This window comes from Lonchura striata, chromosome 14, assembly GCF_046129695.1.
Source record: "Lonchura striata isolate bLonStr1 chromosome 14, bLonStr1.mat, whole genome shotgun sequence".
Lineage (NCBI taxonomy): Eukaryota > Metazoa > Chordata > Aves > Passeriformes > Estrildidae > Lonchura > Lonchura striata.
This window is the reverse complement of record NC_134616.1, coordinates 7064201-7079770: the sequence shown is the minus strand read 5'-3', so window position 1 is coordinate 7079770 and position 15570 is coordinate 7064201. Positions and strand designations below refer to the sequence as shown.

The window sequence follows — 15570 nt, the reverse complement described above, 5'->3', positions numbered from 1 at the left end:
CACACACGGGCAGAGAATTCAAAATGAAGCAAACCACTCACTGCAACCCAGCAAAACAAAACACCTCTGCTCCGCCCGGGCAGCTCTGGGCACTATTCCTGCTTTGCAGAAGGTCGCTTTCAACTTTCTGGTTTGTTCTTGGCTCATTCATCAGCATTGCTAATGGGAGAGATAGTTCTGGTTTTAGGGCAGCAGCACTCACGGGGGTTACTGTCACTGGGAGTAAACTCAGCGCTGTTAAGATGAAGGATGCCCGGTGAATGACCCCGGACGGAGGCCTGAGTGGGAACCGCAGTCACGGATAATGAGGCCAAAAGAGGGTTTAGCGTAAAAAGCACAGGGAGATGGATATTGGTGAGCACAACTCTGGTGTTGCAAAGCTGCGGGTCTAAGCAAGGATAAAAATCTTCGGGAAAGGAAATGGGCCAGAATGTATTTTGCTAATAAAGCATCTATGTTAATGGGGGTTGCAGGAGGCTGCAGTAATCTGGGCAGCAAGCAGGGAGCCGTGTCTGCAGGGCTGATGCTCAGGGGTTTAATCTCTCTGGTAAAAAAAGGTGTGTGGGGATTTTAACAGAGAATTCCACAGGCAGCTCCACCATTCCACAGTAAGTGTACAGGGCAATGGCACATCTGGAGGGACCGAGTTAAATAAGAATAAAGGCAGGTCATGCCATGGATATCACTCCTCTGCAGGCTCCTCAGAAGCTGGGGGATCAGCTCACACCTAACAGTCTCCTGCTCTGTTACCCACCAGCTCGTAGCATCCTTCAGGTAAACCAAATCTAAATCTCAGCAAGGACCCAGAGCATGGGGTTGCTTTATCTCTGAAGAAGTTCAGCTGCAAAGCTCATTTGCAAACACAGCCCCAGTGAAAGGGCTGTGCCCCAGCCCTCCCCATTCAGAGGGGCAGCTCTTCCCTGGCCAGCACATCTCCCATAGTTTTTGATGCAGACAAAGCCTCAAGACACTTGGAGGGAGCTTTCTGATGATCTTTGGTTCAGACTAGAACTCAGGTTTTTTCTTGCTTAAATCCAATCTATTTCAAGACCTCCCATTATGTCCTTGACCATTACAATTTATTTAAACAATCAGACAGCCTGAAATATCAACACTTGAAGCTCAGAGGTGAAGGAAGGCATCCCATATATCCCCTCCCTCAATGCTTTGCACAGCATGACCACAGCTCCCTCCTCTCCTACATCCCAAAGCATCCCAGGTCCAGCTGTCCAAGCCAGCTGTGATGGGAGCCAGGAAAAAGAAAAGAGATGAGAAAAAAAGAAGCTGTTCTGTGCAGTGCAGAAAGCTGCAAAACACTGAAAACCTGTGTACCCTCATTTTTAGCTGTTAGGACTGTATCCTGCCCCACTTACTCTGAGAGTTCTTTGTACTGATGCCAGGGCATCTCAGAACCAAATATCTTTTTAAACACTCAGGAGCCAGTTGCAAAACAACAAATTAGCTCCTCCACTAAAACAAGCAGCATGGCAAGCCACAGTACATGCAGACAGCTACACAGAACCAGTAATTAATCTGCATGAAGTCTTTAGGTTTGTTCTGACTTCAGCTTGAAAAAGATGCAAGATATCCCATCACACACAAACCTGTGTGCATCTCATTTGCAACGCAGGCAATGTGTGATCTTGGAGGGAGATCAAGCCAGGCTCAGTGGGTGCTCTATGATATTCCCACCCATAAAATGCAGCAGCCTTAAAAAACTCTTTCTTAGCTGCAGAGTAGTGGGGATGAAGTTGCCACCAGCCAAGTGATCTGTCTCAAGACTGAAGTTAACAGATTCCTGTGGTCTTCAGTGCAAAGCTGGACATTAACACGCTGTCAAAGGATGCTCCATGTGCTGTCATATGTGCATGCAGGGAAGAAGGGGTGTTGTCAGCACCTTCTACTTTTTATTTTTAAAAAAGGCCCCACTGCAAATTCCCTTGAAATGGCACATCTCAGAGGCCAGAACATGTCCAGTCAAAAGGACAAAAGGAGAACAAAAAAGAAGACTATAATATAAAAGTTTACAACTAGAAGCAAAATCAAACACTATTTTTAAATTAAACCTCTGCTGATGTTCAGTGCCACCTCCTCTGGCTTTGCAGTGACAGGTTTGAGCATCACTGGCCACTGGTTCCACCCAGCAGCTCTGCAGAGCCCCACTCAGTGACAAATTGATTCAAAGCCTTGTCATGCCACCAGGGCAAGCAGAAGGGCACACCAGCGTGCCACTTTGCCCACACTGGAAAAGGACAACCCTGACCAAAGACTACCTGCATCCTCACAGGCAAAAGTGCTACCCTGCATCCTCACTGGCAAAATTCTTGCTAGCAGTGAATAAATTAATTAATTGTGACACCAAGGATCTCCCTCCCAGGCCAGACAAGAGGAAAAGCTTTCACTAGGCTGCAAATAACCCGAGTCTCACTCTCCTAGAGAGGCAAGTGATGGTCAAGACCATTCATGCCAAAGTCCCTTCCAAGAATGAGTTGCAGGTGCCTAATTTGCTATTGTGTGTTTGAACACTAAACCAGAGATTTAAGTCCTGTAGCAGAGTGGATCAAAATTGTTGATACTGGGTTACAAAAATGCAGGTATGAATAACTTTTGTCCTTATTCTTCCAGTACCAGCCAAGCCACCAATCTGGGGATTTCTAGCTCAAAATCAACACCTTGAAATTCAGTGCTTTGCCATATGCTACCCCAAGTGTCGGAAAATCTTTACTACCTGAAACCTCTTCAGACAACTAATCATAGTACTCCCAAGGTCTTTTCACAGGAATGGGAATGCTGCTGATACTGCCCTCATAATAAGGTTTATTTTCATCCTGCAGGGGGAACAGATGCTTGCTTTAACACACTCATCAGGCACCTTACACTGCCTATCACAAAATAGATAACAAAATACACGATACACACACCTTGGGATAGTTCTGAGGGGGTCTAAGATCACTGAAAACTAAAACTTCTCCTGTATTTCCAGCTTTAAGTGAAAAATGGAGCTAGCTACCAGAGAGTATTAGAGAATAGCCTGAGGATTAAACTTTGCCAATAAAGAACTTGAAAATACAGAGGCTGTACATCCAGCTGACTCTCCCAGGAGAGATGCCAACAAAAAGCAACCCACATTAAAAGTACAAAGAAACCGAGTTTGGTGTCTCAGAGGGAAGGACTTTGCAAACAGCACTGTAATTTCAAAGCTTTCCCCACAAATCTCTTGCCAGCTCTAGTACAGACAGAAAAATCCATTAGCAGGTAGGAAAACTCAGCAGAGCTCCCTGCCGGTGCAACCTGCTGAGCAAAGCAGCTTCCAGCATGTCACCAGGTGAGATGGCCCCAAAAGCAGCTCCTGGGCAGTATTTGGGGAAAACCAGCCTGGCATCACTGCTGACAAATGTATTAAATCTCTGTGTATGGCAACGGGTGACATTTTCATTCCCGGGTGCCAAAAGTCCCTTTATTTACATATTCTTGATTTTCAACCCAGTGTATCTGCTGGAACTGCTGTTTTGAACACACACTGCAGCAATGTTTCTGCGGTGCTACAATCAACCAAAGTACCTCGTTATCTTTACAACACAGTCATGAACTCCCTGCCAGGATTCCCTAAAAACTAGGGAAGCAAGGGTCCAGTTTTCCTGACTCTGAGGCTATCAGAGCTGGGGTCACACCAAGCACTCTCCCTGAGCTGGGTGAGATGAGCACTTCAGCTTTGGGATAACATCAAACCCAGCCTGCACAATGGCATCACCTCCACAGCACCCAGCAGCACAGCTGTATAACCTAGTTAACCCAGACCTAAACAGTCTTTTAAAGGTGTTTGCAGGAAAGTAAAGCAGCAGGGATCTGCTCACAGGACAAGCACATTGGGAATTGCATGCTGTTCCCATATAGCACTGCCACCTTTCTGCTTCCCTCCTTCTGATGAATGCAAGTGGTTGAACAAAGCTCTGCCTAATTTTGCAATTTAATTGGATTTTCTAGAAACTCAGTCACCAGTTCTGAGTGGGAAAAAAAAAAAGACTTTGCTGAGCTCCCTGTTCTTTCCTTTCTGGGCAATGCTCTGCAGGCAGAGCTGCACAAACAACTGCAAGGGGAGCAGCAGGGGTTGAGCAGCAGGGATGCATCAAAATGGGGTAGGCAGCAGGGTGAGGGAGGGGATTCTGTCCCTCTACTCCACTCTAGTGAGATCCCACCTGGAGTATCTCCTCCAGCTCCAAGGCCCCCCCAGATAAGAAAGACACGGATCTGCTGGAGTGAGGGTGACAAAGTTGATTGGAGCATCTCTGCTAAGGAAACAGGCCGAGAGAGTCAGGGCTGCTCAGCCTGGAGAAGAGAAAGATTCCAGGAGATCTCACTGCACCTTCCAGTGCCTGATGGGGCTCCAAGAAAGCTGGAGTGGGACTTACTACAAGGGCATGGAGTGATAGGACAAGGAGGAAGGGCTTTCAGCTGACAGAAGTTTAGGTTGGATATTAGGAAGAAATTCTTGACTGTGAGGGTGGTGAGGCACAAGCACAGAGAAGCTGTGGCTGCCTCATCCCTGGCAATGTTCAAGGCCAGGGTGGATGAGGCTTGGAGCAGCCTGGAATAGTGGAAGGTGTCCCTGCCCATGGCAGGGGGCTCAGAACCAGATGATCTTTAAGGTCCCTTCCAACCTAAACTATTCCCTCATTCTAACCTCAAGAGGAGATCAACTTTACCTATACAAGATCCCCTGTCTCCCTTGTAATTCCAATAACAGAGAAAGTATTTAACTTTTGGAAGTATTGGGGTTGAATATTTTATTAAGCTTATTTGTACTGCATCTCTCCAACTTGTCTTGGTTTGTGGTAAAAAAGCACAAAGAGATTGACTAAAATCATTCTTTCCTACACTCATGATTTAAGAGGTGGACATACTAGGCAGATTGTAAACCAGGGAAAAGGTAGGAGATTAGAAAATTAATATAGATATGGACCTAGACAGCAAATTTTTTTCCCAGTGTGTCCTGAGAGTCAGCCTCCTTGATAAAGTATTTTAATAGCAGGTTTTAGGGGTGAAGTTTTTAAGCAGACAAATTGTAGAAATAATAAAGCCCTAACACACACCATGGCTGACAAATTAGCTACTAAAGCAAGGATTGGGATGGGAACTGTTTACTACCACATTACTGAATTCACTCTTCTGCACGGCTGTTTACAGACCTGGAACAACACACAGGCTCCCATTTAAATGCATGCCTGGAGACACACTTCCCAAAAGCACATTTACAGCAGCATGACCTCCTCCTCCTGGAGACTGCAGAGCTCCCCAGAAACCCACCTGGAGGCTCTGCAACACCTCTGGAGCTCAGTTCATGAGCCCTCTGTAGCCAGGCCTGCTCCAAGCTGCAGATGGGTCCAGGTCTGTGTGTGAATCCCACACCCAGCCTAGGGGGTGGGCAAGGGGGAATAAGGAACAACCACGTGGAGAGAAGATGCTCAGTCAGGTAACATGCCTGAGGATCTGAACTACCAGGGGGGAAAGCCACTGCTGCAGAAATGCCACCAACACTGGAAAAAATAGAAAAAGCCCAAAGGACAGGCAAGGGCAGTAGTGCTGTTTTTCATGGTATAATCACTATGGGCATGGAAGATAAGTTTTCCATAATTCCAGAGGATTTTAATGACAATTAAATAACCTGTCATTATTCTTAATACCATGCAGGTGAACTGTTCTTTGCCTACAGAAGAAGTGGTGGCCAAGGTCAGTAATAAAAGAAGTCAGTATGAGAAGCCAGGGTGAGTGTAAAACCTCACATTTTCCAAGACAAGCCCTGTGGCATTTCATACTTTGGTATGGCTACAGTGTCTAAAAACAATCATATTTACAGAATTACAGTAAAAATAACTGTTTGCTTCCAAGTGTATTCTTTGAAACTCAATATGTGCTGATAAGTTTAACAGAGAAACTTTCATCAATAGCACAACTAAATAAAAAAAAAAGGTGTATTCTTTCATTTACAAAGTGATATCTTACAAAGATATTTACCCCAGGTCCTGATGCAGCTCAGCTGTTAGAGTAAGCCCTCTGCAATACTGTATGCTTCCATTATTGCCTTATTTCTCCACTGAACAGCTCATACTCTCACTTGTAAAAAAAAAAAAAAAGTTGCTCTGGGCTCAGGTCTGACATAAAACCCTTAATTGAGCAACATCAGTGATTTAAAAACAAACTTCAAAAACCCAGTGGCCATTCTTTTTTGGTGACAATTGCCAGGCAACTGGCTTTTTTGGCTTGGATTTTTTCTCCTTCACTCCATTAACACAAAAATGTCTCTAGAGCAAAGAAACGAATCACTGAAGTATTAAAAAATCAAGATGAGTTATGTTTAAATAAGTACCCAGCTACATAGGGCACTAATGAATTCCAATAGCTTTACCAAGTACAAAAGCACTGAATGGTTTTGTAATGCCCAGTAATTTTTATTGTAAAGAAGTCAATTTATGTTCTGGTTTGGCAGAGGATGGGCAGCTCTACTGCTTTGTGTTGACTTTAGTGGTGCTCCATCTACTTGTCCTCCCACAAACTCATTCTCTGTGGACAGATCAAGGTCTCAGTATTCAGTAATATTGAATTCAGTCATGTTTGTTCACTATGGTCGTGGGCATCTCCAAGAAAAAGTGCATTTTTGCTGCTGTGCCAATAAAAGAAAGATATGGGAGAACACTGATCCTTTCAGGCCTTACAGCAGTGCTCACAAAACCTGGCAGACAGCCCACAAGCACAATGCTTCTGCTCTGCCTTAGCACCTACACACATGGTGGGCCCACTGATGTAAAACATGTTGGATGCTCTTGCTCACAGTTGAATATGTCAATAAATCTTTTGAGATTAAACAGGCTCACATATAGAAGTAAGTTTTGTTTGTTACTGCCCTGGAAATGCCAACTGGGCTTAGAGCTGAGCTGGGTTTTCTCTCATTATCCACTGTAACGTGAACTCTCCATCTCACCTGAACTCAAGGTAAACCCACAGTTACATCTCTGCTCCTTTGCTGTTCCAGAAAGGGTTGGCAGATGGTTCTGGCTGATTGAGAACTTCCCCTGGCTCTGTGGGAGCTAGAACCTCCCTGCACAAGCAGTGCTTGTCAGGCTGCTGTGAAACAGTGATTTTCTGCAGAAAGGGACTCAGGCAGGTTGAAAGCCAATGTCCTACACTGTTCCCTGGAGCTTACCATGCTGCCCACAAGTCCTGGGCCCACCTGCCCAGGTGACCAACACCCAGCCCAGCCACAGACTCCTCCTGCTCACTCCAACACAAAAGCAATCAACTCAGTGCAGTTTGGTCCCTAAACCCTTCTAAGCAGTGGAGAAAGCTTGCTCCATGTGAGCCAAACTTCCTGGGCTGGGAAACCACCGAGTGCCACCACCATGTTTCACAGCCTGCACAAGGGTGGTGGCTGAGCAAAGCCAGCACAGAGAGCAGCACAGAGGGCTGCTGGCTTAGTGCCACACAGCTCAAAGCCCATAAGCTGATCCATTTCCATGGCACCCCCCAAAAAAGATAAGAGTTACTTACAGTGCAAGTAGTACAGTGACCTACATAAACACAGCTCTTTTGTAAACAGGAGTCAAGAATGGCAGGAACAAGCAGCTAACAGGGAAACAGTGTCAGATTTTAATCATCTTTGGTTTTAAGCAAACTATTACAACGCTCCCACACCTTTGCCCCACCTCCAACTCTTCCCTCCCCACATGGAGCAGCTCAGTTGTGTCTCAAGGAAAATCTCCTCTGCAGAACAAGCCATAGTATCACAGTACATTTGTCCTTGGTGTTCAAATGGAGCAGCAGGATTTTCAGGACAAGACAGACTCAGTTTCCCAGGAGGCTGAGAAATTCCCAAAATGTGTTTTTAAAGAGTAAAATAAAAATAAGAAATAATCTCATTAAATGCAGCCCAAAACTGGAATGAGTTACTAAAAAATGGTGAATCAGCTCTTTTTTGGTAAATCAGGAGATGCTACAGCACATGCCTCTGCCTGGCATCTATTTGGGGGTACATTTTGTGATGTTAAAGGAGGTAGAGGACACCTGGAGAGCAGGACCAGCCTTCCAGAGCTACCCAGGGCAAGCACAGCACTCAGGGCAAACTGAAGATGCTGGGATATCTCAGCTCCCAATCTCACACCCCAGGGCAAGTCCAGACCCTTCTGCTCTGACAAACCTAAAAAGAGGCAAAACCCTTAATGGAAACCCAGGCCATGCAAACACCAGTTTCAAATGCTACCAAAAGTTTTTTGGAAGATTAGAAGGGGGTGGGAAGGTGTTGGTAATTGGAGCCATTTGCTGGCAGGAGGAAAGGTAGGTACAGCTTGGTTTCAACACAAAGAGTTTGTGCATAAGCCACAGCAAAGAGCCCGGGGACCTGCAGAGAGCTACTCACAGCTGTGGAGAGCTTCCCTTCGTTCTTCTGCGCGTGGACGACGGCGTCGCGCACCACGGAGAACAGGCTCAGCAGCACGTGCTCCATGTCATAGATGCCATGCATGCCCCTGGTCAGCCCCTCCAGAGCCTGGATGTACTCCTTCCAGAGGTGATGGATGTCCAGGACGCCCGCCAGGCACCCCTGCATCACCGCCCCGCAGTAGCCGGCGCAGGGCTTGGCCAGGAGCAGCCCCTGGCAGTGGGAGCAGTACCACATCCTCAGCAGCGCCCGCCCGCAGTCCTTGCTGAATTTCAGGTGCTCAGTGGTGTTTATCACCTCGATGCCCAGGTTCAGCGCCTGCAGAAAGACTCGTGTGGCCTGCAGGGACTTGGACACCTGCGTCATCATCGTCTTGGGGTAGTTCCCAAAGACCTTGAGGTCCCTCCTGGCCGCCCGCAGACATTCACTCATTTCCACAGAGGGATCGGGGAAGCCAGGGTTAATCAAGTGAGAGTAAACCAAAGGGAATAAACTGTCAAAAAATTCATTTATCATGTCATTGACACTGATGTCAGAGCCCAATATGTACAGCGAGATATCAGTAAAAAGTTCTCCAACAAATTTGAGAGCCCTGGGCCCCATGCTTTGGTAGTAGGTCCTAAACATGCTGTTGGTGAAGTTTCTTGCATGCCGCACTACAATTTCGAAGGCTTCTGCAAAACAGAACAACAACAACAACAAAAAAAAAAATGTTACTAAGAGATGATGAGCCCAGAAACAGGGAGGATAATGTTCTACCACATCACTGCTGCCAGGACTGGCCCCATCCTGCCTGCCTTGGGTCAAACACCTGCTGGCAGCCGTGCCTGCTGCAAAACACCAGCATCAGCAATTTCCAGGGGAAATGCATAAATTCTTTAAACAGAAGCTACATTTCAAAATGGCAAAAAACCCTATGATCTAGTTAACATTTCAGCTTTTAAAGAAAATATTGATTCAAGAAAAGGGCTGGACTGCAATTTCTTTCTTTACCCCCTTTCATATTGATTTGAAATTAACAGGAATTCTATCTCCAGACTTAATTTAAGGCAGAGATAAATGTTTGACAAACTGTACAGTGTTTAAAATTAGGAAACAGTAAATGCTGACATTCCATTATGAAAAGCAAAATGTTTATAGGAGTTCATCACAGACAATATTCTGACTCTCTTCCCAGCAGGTACCCTGCACCAAGTGTCCTCAAAGGCACTGGAAAAGCCCCCAGAGTACTGCAATTTTCCTAAATGCACCAGGCTCACTTCAGATGCAGATCCAATGTTTCATCTGCCCTGGATGGGAACTGCTCATTGTCCAAAGTGGTGCTGAGAGCCAGTGGTGCCATGTCCCCCTGTGGGTGCCCAGCCAGGAACACTCTGATACACATCAAGCTGTCCCACACTGTCCCGTGAAATTCAAGTTTTAGACAGAGACTGTCATTTTGCTAGGAAAAACCACAATGCATTTTCCCACCTCTGCCTTCAAAAACTTTAGGACTTTCAGCCCACATCTCCTCCACGAGGTGAGCAGGGAAGCCCCCACAGTCATTCCTTTCATTATAGCCCTCCACACCAGGAGGCTTCCCAAATATCCATACCCTACTATAGAAGGACAACATACTGGTGTGTGTACACATACACACACCAGTTGGCATCTTAAAGCATTGGAAGGGGAGGCCATCAGTGCAAACAAAAGTCTTTTTCTTTGGCCAGCTTGCTCTGCCAGCCTGTGTCCCACTCTCCAGGGTACTATTCACAAAATGCTAAAATTAATGAACAGCCTTTCAGTTCACAGGTCACTGACACCCCACGATGTAACTGCTCTCAACTCTGTCACTCTGGAAACACACATCCTGGCTCAATTTGCATGAAAATTATTCATGTTCAATAATTAAAGGGAATGTTTAATTTTTAAAGCCAGAAGAGTTATCTCCCCCATTTGTTAAGGCTGGAACGCAGCTGAGCATGGCCTGACACATCTCCACAGGGGTTCAGTATCAACACTGCCACAAGCAATGTTGGGCCTTGCTGCTCGCCCTGCACTACCTCTTGCTTACTCAGGAGAATTCAAGACCATCACATCTCCAGGACTTTCAGCTCTTTCTTCCTGGGTTCTCCCTATTTAGGGATGCCTGGAAGGACAAGGGGCTGTTGCTGCTCCCCATCCAAGCTGTGGTGAAAGCAGGGATCAGAGCAGAAACCACTGATATACTTCTGCAAGCAGTGTCTCCATCCCAGCTGGTGCCTGCACACCTCCCAGGCATGCTGCTGAAGCATTTTGTCCACAGCTCCAGACACTCACACCAGGAATGTCCCAGCAAGCCAGAATGTCCCATCTGTGTTCCCAGGGGACAGCATTCCTTCCTTCCTCACAGCACAGATTCAAGCAGCAGTGCAGGGACACAGGGCCCCTCTCTCCCTGCCATAGAAGCCAGCATCCTGCTCCTCACCCCAGACAGAGGATGGCAAAGCTCTCCAGGCAAGACAGCAGCAAGTGTGACACAGACTGGGCAATGCAAGCAGAGCAGTTGCACTATTGCACTGTACGAAATTCTGGTTGTACTATTAAAAGTTAAAAAAAAAAAAAAGTCTCTTTAAAGAGGGCACGTGGATTACAAAACTTTTTCCCCCCCACTCTTTATTCTCAAGAACACTAGAATAGCTTTTGCCTCAAAAAGCACAAAGAACATTTTGGACCAGTGGTTTTTTTTTTTTTTGACAGCAGTGGAGACGGTGCCAGGATTTTCATGCTGTGCCTCATGATTCGCCTTTACCCTCTTCTCTGTTAGTTCCCTTCAGAAAAAGCCATCACTTCTCCGTTTTCTCGCTCCTCTGTGCTTTGCCAGTTATCATCAGAGCCAAAAAACTCTTCACTGATTAGAAAAATATTCCAAGCTCCTATGCAAACCTCCTACAGCAAGAAGAGCTTCAGAAAGGAAGGGAGAACAGTGGTGTATCAGAGAGCATGCACACACAGTCCCACTGCTTTAAAGGTCATGACATGCACATAATTTTTATCATAATAACTGGCTGAGAGTGTCTATTTTATGCCCCTTGGAGCTTTTGCATATATCCATTAGAAAGCGCAACAGGGACTATAAAAGCATATGGAGACTCCTGCTGCCCTATTAATAGATGCAAGAAATAATAAAACTTCATAAAAAAGAAGTCTTACACATCCAAAATCTCTCCCACCCAACTCCCACAGTAGCTGCTTATTCTGAAATATTCCTTGGAAAGCGCTGGCTGCAGGAATTCTAAATTCCCAGCTGCCAGCAGCTGCAGTGACCCTCAGCCAGGCTCCGAGGGCTTCAAAGGGGAGGAAACTTTGCAGGTCAGACCCCTGTGCTCCCATGAGGGAACCTCACAGGGACACAGTGGGGACAGTGCATTACAGACGTGACACAGGCGTCTGATCCCCCATCAAATCCCACAGCCTGGATTTCTGCTGGTAAAATCTGCCCCACTCATAACATAGCATTATTGAAACTCAATGCTGGAGGATAATTCAATATTTTCTCTCTTCTATTTCTTTTTTTCAAGGATATTTTCAAAAGCTGCCATTTAAGGCAGCTGTTTTGCAGGTCTGGCTGAAGCAGTGTGAATACAAAGCAAAGCATCAGGCTTGCCCCCAGCTTCAGCAGGCAAAAGCACTGCACAGCTGAGCAGGGCTCACATTTTACAATCTCCATCTCTGCAGAGTACGCACACAGATGCACATGTAGCAGAGTATAAGACGTGTTCCTTTAAACACATTAGCAACAAAAGAAAGGCTCAGGATAATTTCCATCCTTTAGTGGATGCAGGGAGAAACACAGGGACAAAGGCTGAGGAAAAGGCAGATGTATTTAACACCTTCTTGGCCTCAGTCTTTATTTACTAAAACCAGTTTTTCCCCAGGAACCCAGCACCCTGAGCTGGAAGACAGGGATGGGAAGTAGAACAAAATCTCCATAATCCAGGAGAAAATGCTCAGGGCTCTGCTACACCACTTATACACACCAACAGGGCTGGATGGGATCCACCCAAGGATACCGAGGGAGCAGGCAGAGGAACTCACGAGCCACTGCTCATCATTTACCAGCAGTCCTGGTTACCCACAGAGGTCCCAAGTGACTGGAGGCTGGAAAATGAGACAGGACTTGGGAGGGTGAGATGATCTTGAGTGTCATCATGTGGCATGTACAAAACAGCCAGGGCATCAGGCCCAGCCCACGTGGGGTCATGGTCCTGCTTGACCAATCTCATCTCCTTCTATGATAAGGTGAGCAGCTTGGTGGATCTAAGAAAGGCTGGGGATGTTGTCTACCAGGACTCTAGGAAAGACTTTGACACAGTTTCCCACAGTATTTCTCTTGGAGAAACTGTCTGCTTGTGGCTTAGACACCTGTCCAGGAAAGAGAAACCAAGGGAGTGCTTGCAGGATGGGAGGCAGAGCATCATCACCAGCCCAGCACTGGTGCCCTGGTGCTGTACATCTGTTGACTGCCTCAGTCAAGGGCAGTTTATCAGGACTCCCAAAGGATGAATGAAACAGCTGAACCTACTCTGGACCACAGATATCAGTCACTAGCTGAAAAGCACAGGCTATTACTTATTTGTCAGGCTGGACTCTTGCTGAAGTACCTGGAGAGGAATTGCTGCCTGATTCCAGCAACCAGAAGGGAAGGACTAAGCTCCTTTCAAAGTGCAAAAAATTCCCCAGAACACAATCCAGGGAGAGCTGTGTGGCCACTGCAAACCGGCAATTAGAGAAAATAAATTGTAAAAGAGCATAACAGTGCCTTGAGTGGGGATTACTGGCAGGAGAAGGAAATCGCTGTGTTCTCAGCCCAGATAATAAGAGTCTGCTGCTTAGTAAAAATGCCAGCTTTCCTGAGAAAGCACGTTGGCTCTTAAGCTGCAGCAAACTTCAAAGGGGTCGGCAGCGAGGCCAGAGGAGCTCTGGATTAACCTACAGGCTGCCCCAGGCTGCAGGAGGCTCCTGCCCAGTCTGCCACTTGATAGGTTTATTTAAGAGATTATGTGATGCAGTTGCCTGAGCCACAAGGGGTTGGTACAAGTGACCCCAGCAAGCCATTCCCATCCAGCATCCCAGAGAGGGGAGAGCCAAAACCAGATGGCAGCTGCAGAGCTGGGGCAGCTATAGAGATGCACCTCCAATTCCAAGCTCAGCAAGTGCTGCCTCACAAGCAGCTGAAGGTGTTTAGGAAGGTGGAACAAGGTCTGTCCTCTTTCTGCCTCCCATGCCAGCTCACTAAAGACCAGCACCACAGGAGCCACCTCTACACACCACTGTGACCAGGAGGAGGGACAGCAGGGTCCACCATGGCAGTCAGGCACCAGGACGTACCACAGGCTTCATGCTGCCCCTCCACTGATGTGCTGCTCTGGCTTTGCTGTAAAGACAAGCTTCCAACAGGGACAGCTGCCCTTCTCTGGGTGCCACAGCACAGCAATCAAGTCTTCTTTGGCAAAGGCTCAGCAAAGGTGAAGAGGCTGCACAGCAAAACCTGCTGCACCACCAGCTCACCATCCACAGGCAGCTGGGAAGGGAACAAAGGCAGAGGTGCAGAACTGTGTGACCCATGCAACCCATAGCACATGAATACGAAGGCATTAGAACTGCACCTACAACACAGATTTTCCTGTTTCTTGACATCTAGACACATAAATCCTGCAGCCATAAACTCCCTCTGAGCAGGGACGCTCCCACCATGGCTACTCCCACTTACTCTCAGGAGCTGAGCTCACAAGTCCCATCTGCACTTCTGCAAAGGACTTAAAAACTTGTCTCCCCACACATATCTTGACCACCAAGATATCTCTTCACAGTGGAGGAACTACAACCTTTGTTATTCCACTACCAAGAGCCAGTAAAAGCAAGGCTCAGGGTTTTTTGAGGGGAGAAAACCCAGCAAGTAGTTCTAGACAAGGTCATGGTGTCACCATCATTTCCCTATGCCCTTGGGAAACTCCAGGGCCATCTCCTCCAGGAGTTTGTGGCAGAGTGGTGAATCCTCATGCACTATTCCAAACTGTAAAATGAACATAAAACTGATTTCCATGCAGCAGAAACTTCCCTTGGGGTCAACACAGATCACTGGCAGTTAGCTGAATTTCCCTCCACAGATGATGATGATGATGCATTTTATTTCCTGCCCCTTCCCCAGGATGCTGCTGCTTGGAGCACTACACTGCAAATGTGGCACACAGTGATTCCCTGTCCTGCACATGGGACCATTTTCAAATCTTACCAGCTCCACAAAATGCACTTTCCATGCCTTTTAGGTATGAATGTGCTCCTCCTCCCACAATGAACCTCATCTATGATGGAAATGCTCCAGGGCAGCAAGTGACCCAGCTCCAGGAGCTCAGTGCATTTGCTGAAGTTCCTCTTTTAGGCTCCAGTGGCTCTCCTCCTGACCCTGGGTTTGCTCCCAGGCTGTCCCTGGAGGGTCCCTGCTCACCAAACTCTCTGCACAAGGCACAGCAATACCTGCAGGGTCAGAGAGCCTCGGGTCTGGCCAGGCTCCACCTGCCTTGGTCCACCTGATCTCTGGCACTTCCCTGCTGATGGCAAAACTTCTCCCTTCACTTCTCAGGGCACAAATAGCAAATCATCAGGAGGGAGCTGGGCACTGGAATCTCTCAGCCCACAGAGATGAAAGCATGGGTGTCCAGGCAGGACATCGGAAAATTAATCGCTTCATTCATCTGTTTCAAATGCAATCACTGCATTTCCTGCAGGACCAAGGTTCCCAAACCTTTAAAAATTCCTTACATCTAAAAGCCAAAACGGCTCATCCCCTCAAAAATACTACCAACCTTCATGGACTGGAATTCAAATGTTCATCAAGGAAATGCTAGAAGTTTGGGAGTTTGTAAGCTCAACAAGTATTTTCTGACCTGGCTCTTGCTGTGCCACTGCTCAGAAGTGGCAAAAGAAGCCACAGGAATTCTCATGTGAGTGAGCTCTAAAAAGAAGAAATGTTTCTCTAATATCTCCAATGAATCAGACAACTCCAGCCCAATCACAACAGCCTGTGTTCCCAAAACACAACAGAGCTCACCAAGAGAGGAACAACTGTTTGCAATAACGGCCTGGCAGCCACAGGCACTACTGGTGAGATGAACCCCAAGTCA

At 46.9% G+C, this 15570-nt stretch overlaps 2 protein-coding genes across 2 annotated transcripts in view; both read right to left on the bottom strand.

Annotated features, from left to right (window-relative positions):
• PLS3 (plastin 3) overlaps positions 1-15570 on the bottom strand; it is a 763062-nt gene that overhangs the window by 665456 nt on the left and 82036 nt on the right. The window lies entirely within an intron of this gene.
• The window catches only part of GPC3 (glypican 3), a 139279-nt gene that overhangs the window by 66910 nt on the left and 56799 nt on the right, over positions 1-15570 (bottom strand). Inside the window, exon 3 of the mRNA XM_021548345.3 lies at positions 8408-9102. Within this exon, the coding sequence (XP_021404020.2) occupies positions 8408-9102 (695 nt within the window). The remainder of the gene's footprint in view (positions 1-8407; positions 9103-15570) is intronic.